Below are 20,952 nucleotides of genomic sequence, written 5' to 3'. Positions count from 1 at the left end.
TCTCCTGCCTCAGCCTCCTGAGTAGCCGGAACTCCAGGTGTCCACCACCACGCTTGGCTAATTCTTGTATTTTTGGTAGAGACCGAGTTTCGCCATGTTGGCCAGGCTGGTCTCAAACTCCTGACTTTTAAGTGATCCACCCACCTCGGCCTCCCAAAGTGCTGGGATTACAGGCATGACCCACTGCACCCAGCCTCACTCTGTTTTTATCCAAGAGAAATAAAAACACAGGTCCACAAAGAAATTGTAGAAGAATGATCCTGGCAACTTTGTTCATATTAGCTCAAAACTGGAGGCTGGGCATGGTGGCTCACACCTGTAATCCTAGCACTTTGGGAGGCCAAGGTGGGTGGATCACCTGATATCAGGAGTTTGAGACCAGCCTGGCCAACATGGTGAAACCCTAGCTCTACCAAAAAATAGATAAAATTAGCCAGGCATTGTGGTTCATGCCTGTAATCCCAGCTACTTGGGAGGCTGAAGCAGGAAAACCACTTGAACCCGGGAGGCGGAGGTTGCAGTGAGCCAAGATCGTGCCACTGCACCCCAGCCTGGGTGACAGAGCAAGACCCTATCTCAGGAAAAAAAAAAAAAAAAGGCTGGAAACAACCCAAATGCACATCCCCCAGGGAGTTACGTTATTCACAAGGAGAAGCACCCTTTGCAACAAAAAGGAACCAGCAAGCACAGGCTCCCTGTTACTTCCCGTGGTGCAGGAGGCATTTTTCTGAGTCTGTCACAGCCAAGGGCATTAAAGCACTTCGAAGCATGCCTGTGGTGGGAGTGCTGTGTGGGCAGGACCAGCACTGGGTGGGATGTTGGGGGCGGGGAGCTCTCAGCTGCCTGCCCCTGCCCCAGTGCCCACACTCTGGCAGTCTCTGGTGGGCCAGAAATGATGAGTGCTCATTTCTCTCCCACCCTGCAGGCACAGTTGGCATGCAGCTCCCAGGTCTCCATGAATACGGCGCCATCGGCTCCACACACACGGCCACTGCAGCCATGTGGGCCTGTCAGCACTGCACGTTCATGAACCAGCCAGGCACAGGCCACTGCGAGATGTGTAGCCTTCCCAGGACCTAGGGCGCCTGCCCTCTGCTGGCTAGGACCGGGCCCAGCCCAGCCCTTCCTGAAGCCAGAAGCGTTGCTGAGTGTGTTCCCTGTAACTGCCCCACAGTGGGCAGCCCTGGAGGGACAAGGGGCTGGCTGTCCTGGGCTCCCTGACCCACTGAAGCTTCTCAGCACGTTCCTCCCTGGAGAGTGGGCACCACGGCTGGTATTCTGCAGGCTGAATGCAGTCTCCAGACTGGAAATGCAGAGCGGCTCCTCACGCCTAATCCTGTTGACAAGCCCCCCACTGTGTTGGAAGGACCTCTCACCTCTACACGGCACCTGGAATTGGGGAGCATAGGGAGGGGCTGATGCTGCCACCACCCAGCCTTTTCCTTTCAATGCTTTTTGTTTGGCCTCCCTGCCCCCCACGTTTTTCTGGCTGGGAGCTCTTGGTTGCCCCCTTGTCTGACTGCTTGGTGGCAGACACCCTGCCTGTGAGGGCCACTTTCCTCTTCCGGTAGCTGTTGTCTGCTGGGGACGCAGTGGCCCTGGACACAGCTCCCCTCTGCAGGTCTTCAGGTTGGTTTGCTGCCCACCCTCCTCCTCTCACCCGACGTCCAGGTGGGATTTTAAAGTCTGCATTGGTTATAATAACAGTTATCAGTAATTCCTGCCCAGAAGACTTTTATTTATTTTTTTTTAAGATAAAAACTGCACAAAAGGGGAGTGAGAGAGACTAGTTTCCACATCCTTCCCTCCTTTAGTGAAGCCCCCGAGGTTGTGTCCAGGGTGATCAGTGTGGACGGGGGCACCAGTCAGTTCTCCCTTGAAGTAAACCTCAGTGCCTGAGACTTTTCTACCAAGCCACACAGCTGCAGCAACTGCAGATACTGCGGGCTGAGCAGGAGCAGTGGTGGCGTCTGCCCTGAGGCTGCCCTGCGATGGCCTGGATGGGAGAGCTGGGTCGCCAGTGCCGATGCTCTGGCCCTCCCTAATACGCTGCTTCGTCCCACTGCACCGCCTGGCTGAGGGCGTTAGGGGCTGTGCCTCTTGTAAGAGCCATTTGGGACCTCTCTGGGGCACTGCACAGTTGATAGCGTACCAATAGAGGGAGCCTGGGCGATCTGGAACAACAACTGGTGGGATCCTGCGTGTGTGCTCTGTGGGCTCTGTGTTCCTCTGTGGCGTGGCTGGGCCGGGGCATGGCTCTTACCCGGGGAGTGGTGGGCATCTTGATGCTTCTTTGCCTTAATGATGGCCACATCTGGGCTGCTGTGCACCTGTGGGAGAGGCTGGCCCAGCTACGGACTGCTTAGGGACTTCTGTGTCCATCCTGGGGTGTAAGCCCATGTGACCCTCCCACATTCTTGGCACTATGAACAGACAACACTTGCCTGTTGGCTTCTCAAGTGGTCAGGGCTGTGGCTGGCACCTCCAGGTCCATCTGGCATGGGACATCAAGTGGAAGGCCCAAGCAGCTCATCTGCTCTTGGGACCAGGGGCCAGTTGGGTTGGGTCTGGTCACGGCAGAACTATTGTGGAGGGTCAGGAAGGGTGGAGAGGAGCTGGGTTGAAGCAGACTGCTGGGGGTGCAACTCCCAGCTTGCCCACCACGGGCCGTCTGCTCTCCCTCCTAGCAGCTGTCATGCTGAAGTTTTGTCCTCTGCTGTCTCCTCTGGTCCCGAGATCAGCTGTGAGCCTAGGTGGCCACGGCTTCCTGCATTGCTTCCCTGTGAGTCCAAGGCCTTCCCCACCACTGGGCAGGGGCTGGACAGCACGGACTTCTAGAGACAGCTGCGTTGCCAGTTCCTCTCCCACTCGCTCATCCTTATCCACCATGCTATTACAGTTTCCGTTGTCCTCCACCAGCATTTCCCTTACTCTGAAGTTCCGGCATTCACATCATTCATGTTTTCTTTTGTCTTTTAGCTAAAGGAAAAGCATTGGCGATTTGTCTGCTTCTGGTTTTGAGTTACTCTTTGTTCAGTAATGCACTTTATTTTATTGTCCAAAGAGAGTCAGAGCTAAGCATACAGGCTTGGGGGTGAGCCCTGCTGTGAGAGCTCAGGCCCTGGGAGGCTCAGCCACCTCCTCTTGTGGGAGGGAGGTCTCAGCCCCACCTCGCATCTTCACCTGCCCTTGGTGTGGACACACCCTCTCATGCTACCAGCACCATAACCCGGTGGGGGTGACTGGGTACACACCTGCCCAGGTGAACACAGCGGCTGCCAGTCTCCTGGCCCAGAGAGGAGGTGGGGCCTGTCCCTGGCTCCCTCCAACCAGCTGCTCCTGGGACACAGGTGCTCCTGCTTCGGCTCTGTTTCGGCTCACAGGTGTGCATCACTGGGCTTGGATTCGCATTACATTGACCCCAGCCCTGCAGTGGAACCTAATAAAAGCGCCTGAAGCAACTGCCTGGTCCTGGTCCTTCCTGCGCACTCAACTGTTGTCTGGCATCTGCTCAGCGTGGGGGGATTTGTCCCCAAGATATCACTGTTTTTTGCGTGCATGGACCATTTAAAGGTGGGGATCCTACTTCCCCAGCCGATCCCAACCTTGGCTCCTCGATAAGTTTCTTAAAGTGCTAACATCTGGGTGGGGAGGAGAGTGTGTCAGTGTTTGACGGCCCGGCCACCCTTGGGTGCCTCTTCTATCTCTGCCCCACCTGTCAGCCCTGTGGCTACTCCACAGTCACTGCTTTGTGAACAGGTACATGTGGCCAAACAGCAGGTGAAGGACAAAGCCCGAGAAGGCCAGACTGCACAGGTGCAGCAAGGACTGAGGCCTGCGGGCGACACGCTGCCTGTGTTCCTGCTTGAGCTGTCTTTCCCTGTGACAACAGAAAGTGTCTAGAACAAGTGCCCTCTGAGCCTCAGGTAGGAGCCTGGCAGCCACTGTTCAGCACTACTTTGTCCTTTGGCCAGTGACTCATAGCTGACTTGAGTAGTTACTGAAAAACAAAAACCCCAACTAATTTCTGAAGGGGGGCCCTGGGGTGAAGCAGGCCACAGGGCAGTGACCAAGGGTTCCTGGCTTCTGGACTCCAGGAGCGAGAGGGTGAGTCCCCCAGCACCCAGACTCTAATTCTGCACCTTCAACACAGTGCAGTTCACTCGATTACCCACAGCTCCTGGGATCACTTGAGCCCAGGAGGTCGAGGCTGCAGCCAGCTGTGATTGCAACTCCAGCCTGGGCCATGGGGTGAGACCCTGTCTGAAAAAAAATTTAAAAGGCTGAGGTGAGGAGGCTTGGGGAAGTTGTATCAGAGAAAGCAGCAGCCTGGGCCATGCAGTGAGCCAGTACCTGGTCATGGCCGTCTTACGTGAGAGCCAGTGAAGATCCTCGGCACTTTCATCCTCTTTAGTTCTATGTAAAGATAAAAGCCGGGCGCAGTGGCTCACACCTGTGATCCCAGCACTCTGGGAGGCCGAGGCGGGTGGATCACCTGAGGTCAGGAGTTCTGGCCAACACGATGAAACCCTGTCTCTACTAAAAATAAAAAACTAGCTGGGCGTGGTGGTGCACACTTGTAGTCCCAGCTACTTGGGAGGCCCAGGCTGGAGGATCACTTGAGCCCCGGGGGCAGAGGTTGCAGTGAACTGAGATTGTGCCACTGCACACTCCAGCCTGGGCAACAGAGCAAGATTGTCTCAAAAAAAAAAAAGAGGGGGTGTGGCAGCTCACGCCTGTAATCCCACCACTTTGGGGAGGCCTAGGTTGGTGGATCACTTGAGGTCAGGAATTCGAGACCAACCTGGTCAACATGGTTGAAACCCCATCATGGGGTAAAACCCCATCTCCACTGAAAATACAAAAAATTAGCCAGTGTATTGATGTGTGTGCGCCTGTAATCCCAGCTACTTGGGAGGCCAAGGTAGGAGAATTGCTTGAACCCAGGAGGCTGAGGTTGCAGTGAGCCGAGTTTATGCCACTGCACTCCGACCTGAACAGTGTAAGACTCTGTCTCAAAAAATAGGCCAGGCATGGTGGTTTGTGCCTGTAATCCCAGCACTTTGGGAGGCCGAGGCAGGCGGATCAAGAGGGCAGGAGATGGAGACCATCCTGGCTAACACAGTGAAACCCCGTCTCTACCAAAAATACAAAAAAATTAGCCGTGCATGGTGGCAGGCGCCTGTAATCCCAGCTACTCGGGAGGCTGAGGCAGGAGAGACAATGGCATGAACCCGGGAGGCAGAGCTTGCAGTGAGCCGAGATGGCACCACTGCACTCCATCCAGCCTGGGCAACAGAGTGAGACTCCGTCTCAAAAAAAAAAAAAAAAAAAAAAAAACTGTCTCAAAAAATTAAATTTTTTTAATCTGTCGCCCAGGCTGGAGTGCAGTGGCGTGATCTCGGCTCACTGCAAGCTCGCCTCCTGGGTTCACCCCATTCTCCTGCCTCAGCCTCCCGAGTAGCTGGGACTACAGGCGCCGCCACCATGCCCAGATAATTTTTTTGTATTTTTAGTAGAGATGGGGTTTCACTGTGTTAGCCAGGATGGTCTCAATCTCCTGACCTTGTGATCCTGCCCACCTCGGCCTCCCAAAGTGCTGGGATTACAGGCATGAGCCGCTGTGCCCGGCCAAAATTAAAAAATTTAAAACATAGTTCTGGATGCCACTCCCCCATGAAATCAAGCAAATTGAACTGCTTAGAAATAGAACTCAGGCCCGGGGTTCAAGACCAGCCTGGCCAACATGGCGAAACCCTGTCTCTATTAAAAAAGACAAAAAATTAGCTTGGTGTGGTAGTGTGCACCTATAGTCCCAGCTTCTCGGGAGGCTGAGGCAGGAGGTTGGCTTGAGCCTCGGGTGTTGAGACTGCAGTGAGCCGAGATTGTGCCACTACACTCTAGCCTAGGAGACGAGTGAGAACTTGTGTCAAAAAAAAAGAAGGGAGAAGTCGGGTTCCTGGGTCCCTGCCCCACCTTCCTGCTGTGTTCTCCTTATTGGGCTGTGCTGCTCTGAGGAGAGGTCCCTCAAGGCCCAGCCCTCTTCGCCCTCAACACAGCCTGGAGCTTCATGGTTGCCCTCCCCTCAGTCTGACCTTCTCAATTGACTCCTTCATATAATTTGTGCTTAGGGAGATGATACCACCTCCAAGTTGGGCATAGAAACGCAGTGTCCAGCAGTCTGCGCTGCTGTCTTGAAGGCTTCCTCTAGGAGTGTGTGCATCTTCCACACCCACGGGCAGAGAGGCTGCCTCAGCCCTCATCACCCTTTGCCAAGTATAGGTGGGGCATGGCACAGCCCAGCAGCTGATGGAGAGCCGGCCTTGAGCCCTTTGCTTGTGTGTAACTCACCCCCTTTCCCCTGGGATCCATGCTTAAGGTCCCCCACATGACTACTGATCATAAATCTTGTTGCAGATAGGAGGAGCTGGGCTTGGCGTGGGGCCAAAAGCCTGCCAGCCTCCGGAGCAGAGTGGAGTGGGCAGCGGAGTAAACCGTCGGGTGAGGCTACTGGTTTGGCGGGCCTTCTCCCACGTCCGTTTCCCCCTCCACGTGATCGTGATCATTTCCTCTAGGACAGTCTTGGCATGTTACCATCCGTACGGAAGAGATGGCCTGGGAGGACTGGATGGGAGTTGGTGTGTGTGAGCGAGTGATTCACAAGGCTTCAGAGGGTTAAAACCAGCAGTCAGAAGACCCGCGGATTCCTGTGGGGAAGTTCGGTCAGAAGACCAGCGGAGGATCCCTGTGGGGAAATTCACAACGATATGACATCTGCACTTCCTAACTCTGAAGGCCAAATGAGATGCCCCTGGCCCTCCTCTCCCCAGCATCAGACAGCATTTCCAGCCCAAACACTTTCAGAGCAGCCCTGGCGAGAAAGAAGCAAGGAACTGACTCCAGGTGCGGCACTTGAGTCTGTCTAACCCAACATCCAGAATCAGACATCCCCGTTGCTTTAGGGTCAGTCCCCACCCCAACCTCAAAGGGTGGGCGGTCAGGACGTCTGCACGTGGTGCTTTGTGCTCCAGCAAGTGCACCCAGACTCCACGATGTGGAGTTTTGCAGCCCTGCCCCTAGACTCTCCCTCAAGGGTGTCTGGCCTTAGCGCTCTTCAGATTGGCTTCTTAAACGAAGGGAGGCGGGCCGGGGGCGGGGTTCCTTGTTCATTTACTTGTGAATGGTGTGCCTGGTTTCCGCTCTCTTCCCACCACGGAGCAGGTGTCCGTATTGCAGGCCCCTCCAGGGGCGTTCTCTGGTCAGTACTTCTCTCCTGGAGGAAGTGGAGAGCTGCCAGGAGGGAGAGGGTGGAGGTGTCTTGCCCTGGCTCATAGTCATTTTCTTGTCATCTGCCCCCAACCCAGAAACCCCATTGGTGTACTCCCTGTCCCCACGTGTTCAGCCACGGAGGGAGGGACGCACTTCCACCTAAGCTGGCTCACACCGCTGCGCCCTGAACGTGGGGGCGGCCGGGGGGCGGCTCGCGGAGCACAGGGCAGAGACCCATCCCTAGGATGACAAGAGCGGGCGCTGCCCCACCCCGTCCCCGGCTGGAGTGCGCTCCGGCAGGACCCAGCTGCTCTCCGAGAGCCCAGAGAATCGAGGGGTTTACGCAAAAGCCCGAGGAGCTGAGCCCTTGCTCCGGAGAGACGCGCCGAATGGAGCGGGATGCAGCCCCGCCCAAGAGCAACCTCTGCTCCGCCAGGCCCCGCTTCCTCACCCTGGGGAACCTGTGCAGCAGCCGGGGCCATGAAGCCGCCGAGGGCTCCCACCAGCCCGGCCGGGTCAACCTCGACCTGCGGCACGATGCCGCAGTCCCTAGGAAGGCTCCCCTGCTCCCCGCGGGTCCCAGCGGCCGCCCCAGCTCCCCGAGTCCCAGCAGCGCGGCCTTTCCGCCCCGCCCCCTGCACCGCCGACCGCTTTACGGCGGACGTCGCGCCGCATAGCGGGCTGCCGTAAAGCGCTCCGAGGCGGAGCCGCCGCCGCGCGGCCGGGGCTCCTCACTCTGACGGGCCCGCGCGCAGGATGGCTGGCGCCGCGCCGCGGGTCCGCTACCTGGCGGGCTTCTGCTGCCCTCTCGGGGGCCTGGCGGCGGGCAAGCCCCGCGTGCTGTGCCACGAGGCGGAGGTCTTCCTGTCCACAGGGAGCGAGCTCGTCTACGTGTACGACCAGGAGGGCGGGCTGCTGACCGTGAGCGCCGGCCCGCGGGGGCGGGAGGGGGCGGGAGGGGCCGGGCGGGGGTGGCGGTTCGCGTGAAAATGAAGACCGCGGGCCGGCGCGTCGCGTCGGCCTGACCCGCGCCCCGGTCCGCAGGCGGCGTTCCGGTTCCCCGACCAGGTGTGGCACCTGGAGCTGCTGGCGCCGCGCAGGTTGCTGTACGCGCTGTGCGCCCGGAGGGGCCTTTACTGCCTGTCGCTGGACCACCCGGGCAGGAGCAGGTGAGGGCGGGCCCGCGGCCTCCCTCCCGCACGCCTCTGCTGCCCCCGGACTGCTTCAGAGCGAGCAGCCCCACCTCATCGCGCTTGGGGACCCGGGCTGCCGCCAGCTCTGAAGCCTTGACCGCCATCCCTGCCCATATCTGGAGCCCCTGTCCCCAGCACTCTTTCTGCAAGTGTCTTGCTCACAGTCCTTAGTAAGTGGGGTTCACGTGGTTAAGCCCACGGTGGGGCGCGGGATCCTGTCCTTTGGGCCCTGGTGGCCCGGTGCTGTCTGGTGAGACACGCCTCCAAGGCTGGGTCTTTATTGGAGGGAGGAGACAGCAAAGGCACCGTGACCCCGAGTCAGTGATCAGTGGACACCATCTGGGTCGGAAGGAAGCGAGCTCCGGGCAGCCAGGCCTGTCTTCAGTGCAGAGCCAGCAGCTGCTGACCGTGGCCCAGGCTGTAGAGGGGGCAGCCTGTGTACTTTGCAGCCTGGGCCTCAGCCTGACGGTTCTATGCTGAGGGGTGTCCGTTCAAGCTGGTTTTGGATGCCTGGTACTTCCTGTGAAGAGTATCCTTCGTGGGGAAGGTGGGAGGCCATGTGGCAGATGGACTGCTGAGCGGCCTTGGGGGTCACTGTGGGAACCCCTGAGCCAGAGTATACCATGCCAGGTTATTGTGAAGAGAACGTGGGAATCCCACCCTGCCCAGGCCTGACCAATGCGTCTCTGTTCTCAAAGGTCTACGAGCCAGGATGACAGGGACAGCGAGGACGGTGACCAGCCTTCCCCCGTGATCCCTGTGGACCCTGATGCCTGCATCTTTCCCGATGCTGGGCTGTGCGCGTTCACCTTGCTGGACAGTGTCCTGGTCACCCTGGTGCAGGGCCCTGCCCGATGGAAGATGCAGCTGTTTGAGCAGCCCTGTCCTGGGGAGGACCCCCGGCCAGGAGGCCAGATCGGTGAGGTGGAGCTGTCCTCCTACACCCCCCCAGCCGGGGTCCCAGGAAAGCCTGCAGCCCCCCACTTCCTTCCAGTGCTGTGCTGTGTGTCACCGTCAGGCTCCGGGGTCCCACACGACCTCCTCGGGGGCTCTGGGGGCTTCACGTTGGAGGATGCCCTCTTCGGGCTCCTCTTTGGAGCTGATGCCACCCTCCTGCAGTCACCTGTGGTCCTCTGTGGTCTCCCTGATGGCCAGCTCTGCTGTGTGATCCTGAAGGCCCTGGTCACCTCCAGGTCAGCCCCTGGTGACCCAAATGCCCTTGTCAAGATCCTCCATCACCTGGAGGAGCCCGTCATCTTCATAGGGGCCTTGAAGACAGAGCTACAGGCTGCAGAAGCTGCAGAGAATTTTCTGCCTGATGAGGATGTGCACTGTGACTGCCTGGTGGCCCTTGGTCACCACGGCCGGATGCTGGCCATCAAGGCCAGCTGGGTTGAGTCCGGGAAGCTGGTGCCCGAGTTGCGGGAGTACTGCCTCCCAGGCCCCGTGCTCTGCGCTGCCTGTGGTGGGGGTGGCCGCGTGTACCACAGCACCCCTTCTGACCTCTGTGTGGTGGATCTGTCTCGGGGAAGCACCCCGCTGGGCCCCGAGCAGCCTGAAGAAGGCCCAGGAGGCCTGCCCCCCATGCTGTGCCCAGCCAGCCTGAACATCTGCAGTGTTGTCTCGCTGTCTGCGTCTCCCAGGACGCATGAAGGTATGAGCTGCTGTCTAAGATGAAAGATGGGAGCCCAGGGTGGAGCACCCTTTTTGGCTGTCTGCTACTATCAGGCCGCCTTCCTTTCCTGGGCTTGTTCTTTTGCAAGGCTGACGGGTGCTGATACAGCCTAGTGGTTAACTCTCTTCTTGTCTCAAGGTCAAGCCAGGGGCTGGTAGTGGGTCTATGTGTTGCTCTGCCTCTGGGGTCTAGGGTGTGGCCCTGGGCCTGGTAGGATCTGAGTTTGCTGCTTGTTGGCTGTGGACTCGGAGGAAACTGCATCTTGGGGGTCCGCCGCAAGCGCCTCTTTGGCAGGTCTTGTGTGGCAAGCAGTCCAGGGAGATCTGTTCCGGACTCACCTTTCTTCCAAAGGCTGCAAATGCTTGGTCATGGCATGGTGTGGCCTGCCTGTGAGTCTGCTCTGGACCAAAGGCAGATGGCATTGTGGAATTCTAGTTTTGTGTTTTCTACAGAAAAAGCCAGAGAGGATTTTAGCTGTGTGTTCCCAGTGTTGGGGTGAGAGGAATAGAGCCACACACCTCCTACCAGTGCACTTTCCTGAGTGTACTCACATTGTGAGCATGCTAATAAATCTCGCCACGGAAAATACATACACAGCACGAGAGAAGGGCTTTGAAGGGAAACGCCAGACTGTCTCCAGTGCGGAAGAGAGGGCTACGGGTGGGATCAGAGATGGCGTGGCTCGGGGCCACTGGCAGAAGCCCAGGGTGAGGACAGCGCGTTTGCCTTGGGACCTTCTCTTCCTCACTGGACACCGGCCTTGGCCGTCTTCCAACTTTTTTCCTGGAGTCCGGGGAAACACCACTGAGTGTCACGCTGCTTGCCCCTCCCAGCCTGCTGACCAGGCCCCATGTGTGTCTGTCACCAGGTGGCACCAAGCTTCTGGCCCTGTCCGCCAAAGGCCGCCTGATGACCTGCAGCCTGGACCTGGACTCTGAGATGCCTGGCCCAGCCAGGATGACCACAGAGAGTGCAGGCCGGAAAATAAAGGAGCTGCTGTCTGGAATTGGCAACATCTCTGAGAGGTGAGCAGCTCAGCTCAGGCCAGGTAGAGGCTAGCGCTGCCATCCTCAAGAGGTAGTGTCCCTGTGTGGGGTCATCCTGGGTCTGGCTGTCCTCGGGTGGCAATGGTCCAGGCCAGGCCATTACTTGGCCTCTTTTTTTTTTTCTGAGATGGAGTCTCGCACCGTCACCCAGGCTGGAGTGCAGTGGTGTGATCTTGGCTCACTGCAAGCTCCGCCTCCCAGATTCACAGCATTCTTCTGCCTCAGCCTCCCGAGTAGCTGGGACTACAGGCGCCCGCCACCACGCCCGGCTAATTTTTTGTATTTTTTAGTAGAGACGGGGTTTCTCCTTGTTAGCCAAGATGGTCTTGATCTCCTGACCTCGTGAGCTGCCCACCTCAGCCTCCCAAAGTGCTGGAATTATAAGGCGTGAGCCACCGTGCCCGACCCTACTTCGCCTCTTTTTTTGAGAGAGAATTTCACTCTGTCACCCAGGCTGGAGTGTCGTGGCGCGATCACAGTTCAATGCAACCTTCGCTTCCTGGGTTCAAGCAATTCTCCCGCCTCAGCCTCCTGAGTGGTTGGGATTACAGGCACCTGCCACCATGCCTGGGTAGTTTTTGTATTTTTAGTAGAGATGGGATTTCACCATGTTGCCCAGGCTGGTCTCGAACTCCTGGGTTCAAGTGATTTGCCTGCCTCGGCCTCTCAAAGTGCTGGGATTACAGGCGTGAGCCACCGTGCCCAGCCGTTACTTGTCCTCTTAAGATGTCTTGAGAGCCTCATGTGTCCCACTGTTTGGTGACAGGCTACCCGGCTGCCTCTGGAAGATGAGCCGGGACTGCCCCCCAGCAGCCCACCCTTTCTCCCTAGTGGGGCACGGGAGACGTCCCCTGCTGAGTCCTCACCCTCCCTGCTCTCAGCGCAGGATCCAGTGTGCTTTTCCTCCCGCAGCACTGGCTTCGGGACATTCAGAGAGAACACACTGAGTGCGCGCAGCCTCCCCTGCTCCCCTCACATAACCACTGGGGTCCTGAGAGCAAGGGGCTTGTCACTCCAGGTCCCTGTGGTTTAGGGCTGTTTCTGTAGTGCCTGCGACCCCCCTGGTTTTCACTATGAAGGCTGCAAGGGAGAAAAGAGGCCCGCTAGGAACATTTTGGGGAGCTGAGGGTGGGGTAATGCACCACCTGGCCCCTTCGTGGCCCAGATGTGGGTGGTGGGCTTCTCGAACCTGGCAGATTAGCCTAGGCCCCCCGAGCACCAGCTTCATCCTCTGTCCTCTTTCCTTCTGTGGCCCAAGAGGAGAGGTCAGGTCAGATGGCTGGAGGCAGCTTCCAGAGAGGCTCGGTGTGGGTGGGACCAGGAGAAACAGGCCCCTGGGGCGGGGGCTCACTCTCTGGCGTGGCTCCACATCCACCGTGTGCTTGTCGTGGAGCCAGGTTCGGTGCCTACTGGGCCTGAGTCAAGATGTGGCACCGGGCGCTGTGGGTGTCCCCCCCTGTCCTGGGGGTCATGTCTGTCCTTTGCAGAGTGTCTTTTCTAAAGAAAGCGGTTGACCAGCGGAACAAGGCACTGACAAGCCTCAACGAGGCCATGAATGTGAGCTGTGCACTGCTGTCAAGCGGCACGGGCCCCAGACCCATCTCCTGCACCACCAGCACCACCTGGAGCCGCCTGCAGACACAGGATGTGCTCATGGCCACCTGTGTGCTAGAGAACAGCAGCAACTTCAGCCTGGACCAGGGGTGGACCCTGTGCATCCAGGTGCTCACCAGCTCCTGTGCCCTCGACCTGGACTCGGCCTGCTCTGCCATCACCTACACCATCCCTGTGGACCAGCTCGGCCCCGGTGCTCGGCGGGAGGTGACGCTACCCCTGGGCCCTGGTGAGACCGGCGGGCTCGACCTGCCCGTGACTGTATCCTGCACGCTGTTCTACAGTCTCAGGGAGGTGGTGGGCGGGGCCCTCGCCCCCTCAGACTCTGAGGACCCCTTTCTGGATGAGTGCCCCTCCGACGTCCTGCCCGAGCAAGAGGGCGTTTGTCTGCCCCTGAGCAGGCACACAGTGGACATGCTGCAATGTCTGCGCTTCCCTGGCCTGGCCCCACCCCACACACGGGCCCCCTCCCCACTCGGCCCCACCCGCGACCCTGTGGCCACTTTTCTGGAAACTTGTGGGGAGCCTGGCAGCCAGCCAGCAGGACCCGCCTCCCTGCGGGCCGAGTACCTGCCCCCATCTGTGGCTTCCATCAAGGTGTCTGCGGAGCTGCTCAGAGCTGCCTTGAAGGACGGCCACTCAGGTTGGTGGCACTGATTGGCTTTGCTCAGCCTTGGGGATTTTTTTCTCTTTTTTTAAGAGACAGGAACTTGCTCTGTTGCCCAGGCTGGAGTGCAGTGGTGCAATCATGGCTCACTGCAGCCTCGAGCTCCTGGCCTCAATTGATCTCATCTGGGCCTCCCAAAATGCTGGGATTACCTGCATGAGCCACTCCACCCCACCCAGCTCGGGCCTGTGGACATGGGCTGTTCCTCCCTCTCCCAGCTGCTTCTGGGGCAGCCTGGCCCCCCAGCCTGGCGAGCTCTGCTCAGGAAATGAGCTTCGCCTGCATTCTCTCCGCTGTTAGTGTCTGGTCTTATGTGGAGCCCTCTCACCATGTATTTCTTTTCAGTTGTGTTTTTTAAACCTATATATGGAAGCATAACCTAAATACAGAAGAGTCACAAAGGAGCCAAACTGTGAGCTTCACAGTGCGGGCACCCAGGGAGGGAGGCAGCTGCACTCACCCCAAAGCCCCAGCACCGTTCATCAGGCGTGTGTGAGCTCCACGAAATGGAGTGTGCGGTCCCTTCTTTGTGTCTGTCTTTTGCTCCCCCATGTGTGTGAGACCCTCTGTGTTGCAGGTGCAGATGTCACCGTTCTGCTGCAGATGGGTATTTGGATGGTTTCTGGATTGGGGCTTGTGCAGAGTGGGCAGCCGCAGCCATCCCTTGGGGTGTTTCTGCCTAGTGCCGGGGCGGAGCTGCCTGCTCCTAACATCAGCCCCCAGTAGCATTAGCAGGTCCCCCAAAGTGAGGTTTTCATCTTCCACAGATTGTAACTGCCACCACCCATCGTAGGACTTGTTCAGCAGAGAAAGATGAGCAGTGGCCTCCTTCCCCTGGGTCAGCTGGCCACACCGCAGCTTAGGGTGGGGCTGTGGACAGCTGGGATGCTTAGATGGCTCTGGGAAGGGCACTTTGGGGCAGCTATGCGGATGCCCACCTGGTAGGATCGGCTGAGCCCACCTGGTAGGATCAGGCTGAGCTCTCGGCTGGTGCCTCCCCTCCAGGTGTGCCCCTGTGCTGCGCCACCCTGCAGTGGCTCCTTGCTGAGAATGCTGCTGTGGACGTCGTGAGGGCCCGAGCGCTATCTTCCATCCAGGGAGTGGCCCCTGATGGCGCTGACGTTCACCTCATCGTCCGAGAGGCAAGCAGGGGTTCAGGGAAATGAGCCTAGGCACCAGCAGTTCTTGGGGTGGGGCCCCTGGGCCGGAGCTTGGGAGGACCCCCTCACCCTGGGTGGGAGCCCGGCAGCCTTTTCCCAAGCTTCCCGGAGGACTCTGATGTGACAGTTTCCCCTCGCAGCAAGCAGACCCCACTCAGGCAGGGAGGGCCTTGCAGCTCAGATCCCCCAGGACTGGCCCTGTCCAGCCCTGTCCATCATGGGGGCCCCCTTCCCCTGCACATGACTGAAGTCATAGCGGGTTCCACAGTGCTGCTGCCAACACCTGTACCCCAGGAGCAGCAGCCCCGCTAACCCTCTGCACTGCCAGAGGGCTTCAGACCTGTCGCGGAAGCCGCTGAATGGCAAATGGCACTGCTGGTCTCCAGCCCCTGTCGTGCACACCTTTCCAGAGACTCGTGACTATGGTGCCTCCAGCACACCCTCAGGTCCCACCAGCAGAGGCTCTTGCAGGGTAGCCCAGGCTGCCAGGACACGTGTGTCCCTGAGGATGGGCAAGGCTGCCTGGGGCTCAGAGTCTGCACTTGGTTTTGGTTTTGGTTTTCTTTGAGACAGGGTCTCGCTCTGTCGCCAGGCTGGAGTCCAGTGGCGCGATTTTGACTCACTTCAACGTCTGCCTCCTGGGTTCAAGCGATTCTCCTGCCACAGCCTCCTGAGTAGCTGGGATTACAGGCGCCCGCCACCACGCCCGGCTAATTTTTGTGTTTTTAGTAGAGATGAGGGTTTCACCATGTTGGCCAGGCTGGTCTTGAGCTCCTGACCTCAGGTGATCCGCCCACCTCAGCCTCCCAAAGTGTTGGCATTACAGGCATGAGCCACCGTGCCCAGCCAGAGTCTGCACTTGGAATCAAGCCTCGGCCCTCGGGTACCTTGGCTGCCCTCTACACAGCCCTTTCAGCCCTGATGCTGGGGTCTGTTGGTGGCCCTGCAGGTCGGTGCTGACAGCCCCTGTGGGAGAGCCGCAGGTGACTGTGTCCTTTCTGGGCTCCCCAGGCCCCTGGCGTCTCACCTCATGTGCTGTGTGTGCAGAATAAGCTCGGCTTCCTGGCTCTTGGCCTGTTCTTGCCATTCTTTGTTGTCCAGCTCAGCTCAGTCCAATCTTTCTAAGGGACAGGTGGGTGTCCCATAGATAGGCCCAGTAGCTCCCAGTGCCCACAGCGATGCCCTAACCCTGCTGCCAGAGGTGATCTGTGTAGCCCGGTGTGGGGGGACAGGTCTGGGCTCCCCAAGGGCGTGGCAGGATCTACATGTAGGTTGTCCATAAGGTGTGTCACAGTAGTGGCTGCCTTCTGGAGCAGGCCCCAATCTGGCTCAAGGCCCTGTGTGAATTCCACAGGTCTGAGAGACGGGCTCTTCCTGGACACATCTGGGTGCAGAGCAGGTTCTTGCCATTGGTTGGTGGCTGGTTCTTCAGGTGGAGAAAACTAAACCAGGGTACTGAGCTCTGCCTCCTTCAGGGTATAGGACAGCCCAGGGCAGGGGGTTGGGACCATCTCAGGGCCTCACGTGCTGCCAGCTGGGGAGGCTCCTGTGTAGCCTGAGCCCCCTGGGCAGGTAGGAGTGCCATAGGCAGGCAGTAAGGTGGCTCCTGTGTTGCAGGTGGCCATGACTGACCTCTGCCCAGCAGGGCCCATCCAGGCCGTGGAGATTCAAGTGGAAAGCTCCTCTCTGGCCGACATTTGCAGGGCGCACCATGCCGTTGTCGGGCGCATGCAGGTATGTCGGGCCGCTCGGGAAGGTGGCTAGGATCTATGGGTCGCTCACTAAGGTCCCTGAATGGGACCCTGTAGCTGCTGGCCACGGGGTCTGTGGCTCCCTGCAAGGGAGTTGTAGGAAGATCCAAGCCTGCTCTGCTGCTGTGTGCAGTGTTGTGCAGCGGGGCTTTGGGCGATGAGAGGCATGGGGTGGACCCTCTCAGGAGGCCAATGTTGCTCCGCAGGTGTGCCGTCACCCCCTGGGCACCTGTGAGTCCAAGGACTGCCCAGGCTACTAGGCCAGTGGGTTTCTATTTGTGACCTGCAAGGTCAGCCCAAGGTTTCCTCCCTTCCCTGGCTGGGCAGAGGCTGCATGGAGAGGCCGTGGCCTGGGTGTGGATCCTAGAACAAGGTGCTAGGAGCCTCCACGTCTTTGCCAAGAGAGTGGATTTTGCAGCTCCCCCCACTCACAGCCCCAGGAGTTCCCTGGCACAGGAATAGCTGCTTCCATGCTGCGCCCAGAGCCAGCTTGGGCCAGCGACTGCCAGATCTGAGAAGCTCTCCAAGTTCCAAGCTAAAGTCTAAGCTCATGCCCTCAGCAAGGCAGCCATCATGCCCGCCTGCTAGGACTGTAGCGCAGCTTTGGCCCATATGGTGGGTCTGCAGCGACCCTAGAAACCGGTTCTGGAGTTTCTTGTTAGGGGTGGTCCCTGCCTCGGCTCCACCTGGGCTTGTTATCAACGTGCATGCCCAGGCCTGCCCAACCCTGAGACCCAGGGCCTGTAGCCTGATGCCAGCTCCACTCCCGTGGGCACTGTGGTAACGCTTGGAGACCAGGCCCTTCTGCGAACAGTGGCTCTGCCCAGCCCTGGCAGGTGGCTCAGATGGCCGACCCCAATGAACACGTCAGCTCACGCAGCACCATGACCCAGAGATCTCATTTGGTGCAAGGACCTTGCGCCCTGCACTGTGACATTGCCATGACCCTGATGAGCATGTCACGTAGCACCGTGACCCCAGTGATCTCACAGCACCACGATGGGGCTGCCTGGGCTTGGGAGTCTAGTCCTGAGTGCTGGGGGCACCAGGGCGTTCTCCAGGGCTGAGGTGTTGCCTGTCAGAGGAAACTCTGCCCACTGGGCCATCTGGTCCCCAAGAAAGTCCCATCCCCTGCCAAGAGCAGAGCACCAGCCCCTGGGTTTGTGTCCAGATATCCCTCTTCTTACAAGGACACAGTCGTGTGGGGTCAAACCCACCCCAGTGACCTCATCTTGATCATCTGCAGATACCCCATTTCCAGACACAGCCAGGCTGTGAGTGCTGGCACTAGGGCTTCTGCATGAATCTGGGGGGCCTGAGTCAGCGTACAGGAGCCCATGCACTGCTGCTGCCTCCTGGACACAGATCTCATCTCGGGCCGCAGACCTTAGTGTCCCCCAACAGCCAGGTGCCCGCCCCATGAACAGGAGTGCTCAGGACCCGACCCAGCCCACAACAGCTACCAGCACTTCTGGGGCCCCAGGCAGGCCAGTGCTGCCCCTCAGGGTGTCGTGTTCTCTTCTCAGTTGCTTTGCTCCAAGAGCCTGCAGGAGCCTCACTGCCCAGGCTTGTCTGGAAATTTGTTTGTTTGTTTGAGATAGAGCTCTGGCTCTATCACCCAGGCTGCAGTCCAGTGGTGAGATCTCTGCTCACTGCACCCTCTGCCTCCCAGGTTCAAGCGATTCTCCTCCCTCAGCCTCCCGAACAGCGGGGATTACAGGCTCCTGTCACCACGCCCGGCTAATTTCTTTTTATTTTTAGTAGAGATGGGGTTTCACCATGTTGGTCAGGCTGGTCCTGAACTCCTGACCTTAAGTTATCCGCCTGCCTTGGCCTCCCAAAGTGCTGGGATTACAGGCCTGAGCCACCACACCCGGTCCCATCTGGGAATTTAGATCCAAGCCCAGGGAGCCGGTGCCGCAGCCCACACTGGGCTGTGCTGCATTAATGAGTGAATGGCCAGGCCAGGGTCTCTGCACAAGATGCCAAGGCAGCTCCCTGGCTGGTCTGTTCTCCTGAGCGGCCTTCAGGCCTGAAGCCCAGGATGGGAGAAGGGGGCAGTAGGCAGGTCTGGATCTGCACAGAGTGTGGCTCTTGGGGACAGGGAAGATCCCAGCAGTGGAGAGAAAAGAACCAAACGAGTTTGCTTCCAAGAAACTGTCAGGCCAGGGGCTCTGTGTCCTGCCACTTTGGAGGGCAGTAAGTCGAGGTGAACAGCAAGGTGGAAAACAGCAAAGCGCTGGGGCGGGGAGGGGTGCCAGGCAGGGAGGTGGGGGGGGGTGCCAGGCAGGGAGGCGGGGGGGTGCCAGGCAGGGAGGCGGAGGGGTGCCAGGCAGGGAGGTGGGGGGAGGTGCCAGGGAGGTGGGGGGTGCCAGGCAGGGAGGTGGGGGGAGGTGCCAGGCAAGGAGGTGGGGGGGGGGCGGTGTCAGGCAAGGAGGCAGCACCGGGCAGATAGAGGGAGAGGGTCACCCTGCTCCAAGGGGTGTGGGGGCAGGTGCTGGGGCACACCCTCTGCAGCATGCTCCCTTTGTCCCCCCAGACGATGGTGACAGAGCAGGCTGCCCAGGGCTCCAGCGCTCCTGATCTCCGTGTGCAGTATCTCCGCCAGATTCACGCCAACCATGAGGTGAGCACCTGGTGCCCCGGGCAGTCCCCTTCACCGGGTAGCCAGGAGCACCCATCGCCAGGCCCCTCTCCAGTCACTCGGGGTCCGCAGAGTCTTCACAGCGCATGGGCTTCGCTCCCATGGGCCTGGGGCAGAGTCCGAGCGGCCATGGCTGTTCCTGCCCCTCATCCTACTTGAGGGGCCGGGTGTCCAGGCCAGGCTGTGTGTCCCATGTTTTAAGGTTCCGGATGAGTGTTCTTCATCGGACCACCTGCCACTTTCCAAGTAGGGTCCTGCTAGTGGTGGGTCCCCTAGAGGTACCCAGTGACATCCCCAGGGCCAGGTGGGGGCCTGAGCTGTGTCTGCTCCACCTGCAGACGCTGCTGCGGGAGGTGCAGACCCTGCGCGACCGGCTATGCACAGAGGATGAGGCCAGCTCCTGTGCCACTGCCCAGAGGCTGCTGCAGGTGTACCGGCAGCTGCGCCACCCCAGCCTCATCCTGCTGTGACCAGGCGGGCCTGCCCCTGGCCGCGGCTCTGGCTATGCTTCCAGCCTCTGTAACAGCCCCTCAGGCCTTCATGGTTGTAGAGGAAACCTGAGTTGGCCTGGCCAGAGCCGTCAGGGAAGGTGGGACCTGGCCACGTAGGAGCAGAACACTCATGAAAGTGCTTGGAGGCCGTGGAGCACAAAGCAGATTCTGATTGGGAGCAACCGAGGCGGGCTCTGAACCTGGCCGGTCCAGCTTCGCGTCCTCTGCTGCTGTCTCTCCTTCTCTGACCGCGGCCGCAGCCCCTGCACTCGCCTTCCTCACTGCTGGGCAGCCTTCCTGCCACAGCAGCAGCCCCTGAGGCCAGGAGGCAATGCCGTGCATTCTGGACCCTGAGGGCCGGAGAAACAGGATTTCTGGGGTTTGGACTTGGGGTGAGTAACTGTTGCTGCCACACCGCCAGGAGCACCGGCTGCCCCTCTGGGTGGCACTACCAGGTGCCCCACGGGACTCTTGTCACACTGTTCATACCTGCCCGGCTGCCCACTCTGGGACCCCGAGGTAGGAGGGTGCTCCCTGAGACCAAAGCACAAAACAGCATGCAGGGAGCTCCTGCAAGTGCCCGTGGCCTCGTGCCACACCAAGGAAGGGCCATCTGGTGGCCTGTGGCCAGAATGCTCAACAACTAGGTGCCTCTGGCCGGGGCAGTACCCAGCACTGTGCACTATTTTCAGGGCCACTCAGGGTGGCGCTGTGGCCCGGGGGGCACCCTGAGCCCCAGCCCCCAGCCTCCTCCCTCAGCCTGGGCTACGGCCCACCTCCTGGTGCTGGTGTTTTCATCTGGGGAGGGTGCTCGCGCCGCTCCCGCTGCAGGCACTGTCCGCGATGAGTGCGGGTAGGAGCCGTGAGGTGCTTGTCTGCTGTGACAAATGACCCTGTCTGTGAAACTTCAGGCCTCGGCTGTTTTTTCTCACCCCTTCCCACCCTCTCTGGGCTCCCTCTAGAGCCATGGCGCTGCTTGGGATCCCCCAGCACTGGGGTGGCCTCCAAGGAAGAAGTGTCCCTGTGACCCAGTTACCCTGAGGAGGGCTCTGCTCCAAGGGGGTGTCTGGGAGGCCTGGGGCCCCTGCCTGGCTCTCCCCTGCGTTCCTCTTCGTGGAGTGGGAGGGGCCTGTGGGGTGCTCCTAGTCAGGGTTTGTCTCCCTCAGTGGTTGCCACATCTCAGGGAGCAAGGCCCCCCTGGTGACATTCCAAACCCGGCCTTTTCAGTGGGGCCACGGCCCATGCTTGCTGGGAGAGCTGGGGCCAAGCGAGCCACCCACCAAGGCGGGCCTGCACCCCTTAAAGGTCCCATCCCTGATGTGCTCCAGGGCTGTCCTCTGCCACCCCCAGGCAGGAGCCTCTGGCTCTGACCTTCGTACAGCGCTTGTACCTGTGTCTTGCTCTGAGCATCAGAGGGAGAGTGAGGGGCTAGACCAGCCTGT

At 59.5% G+C, this 20,952-nt stretch overlaps 2 protein-coding genes across 6 annotated transcripts in view; both read left to right on the top strand.

The window, feature by feature from the left end:
- The window catches only part of NPLOC4 (NPL4 homolog, ubiquitin recognition factor), a 76,688-nt gene extending 73,227 nt beyond the window's left edge, over positions 1 to 3,461 (top strand). For both annotated transcript variants that reach the window (XM_055241448.2, XM_055241447.2), the window contains exon 17: positions 926 to 3,461. In XM_055241448.2, the coding sequence (XP_055097423.1) occupies positions 926 to 1,080 (155 nt within the window). In that variant the 3' untranslated portion in view covers positions 1,081 to 3,461. The remainder of the gene's footprint in view (positions 1 to 925) is intronic.
- Positions 3,462 to 7,916: 4,455 nt separating this feature from the next.
- On the top strand, positions 7,917 to 20,415 carry FAAP100 (FA core complex associated protein 100). 4 transcript variants are annotated; one of them, XM_063617323.1, is made up of 9 exons: positions 7,917 to 8,190; positions 8,314 to 8,438; positions 9,161 to 10,116; positions 11,006 to 11,162; positions 12,671 to 13,026; positions 14,470 to 14,606; positions 16,242 to 16,358; positions 18,915 to 19,001; positions 19,358 to 20,415. In XM_063617323.1, exons 1-9 carry the CDS (start codon positions 8,026 to 8,028, stop codon positions 19,487 to 19,489), a joined length of 2,232 nt encoding a protein of 743 aa, XP_063473393.1. In that variant the 5' UTR covers positions 7,917 to 8,025; the 3' UTR covers positions 19,490 to 20,415. The 4 variants fall into 4 exon arrangements, 3 of the variants coding, with proteins under 3 accessions (XP_063473393.1, XP_055097421.1, XP_063473394.1); XM_055241446.2 differs by having other exon boundaries at positions 7,962 to 8,190; positions 12,671 to 13,440; XM_063617324.1 differs by having other exon boundaries at positions 8,050 to 8,162; positions 12,671 to 13,440.
- The last annotated feature ends 537 nt before the right edge of the window (positions 20,416 to 20,952 follow it).

This window comes from Symphalangus syndactylus, chromosome 14, assembly GCF_028878055.3.
Source record: "Symphalangus syndactylus isolate Jambi chromosome 14, NHGRI_mSymSyn1-v2.1_pri, whole genome shotgun sequence".
In the NCBI taxonomy this organism is placed as follows: Eukaryota; Metazoa; Chordata; class Mammalia; order Primates; family Hylobatidae; genus Symphalangus; species Symphalangus syndactylus.
This window is presented reverse-complemented; position numbering and strand designations above follow the sequence as displayed.

Excerpts from the sequence above, each read along its gene's own strand:
- FAAP100 (XM_055241446.2), top strand. The coding sequence starts at position 8,026 with ATGGCTGGCGCCGCGCCGCGGGTCCGCTACCTGGCGGGCTTCTGCTGC. Across the intron at positions 10,117-11,005 it reads GTCTCCCAGGACGCATGAAG|GTGGCACCAAGCTTCTGGCC; the intron begins GTATGAGCTGCT and ends GTCTGTCACCAG. Across the intron at positions 14,607-16,241 it reads TTCACCTCATCGTCCGAGAG|GTGGCCATGACTGACCTCTG; the intron begins GCAAGCAGGGGT and ends CCTGTGTTGCAG.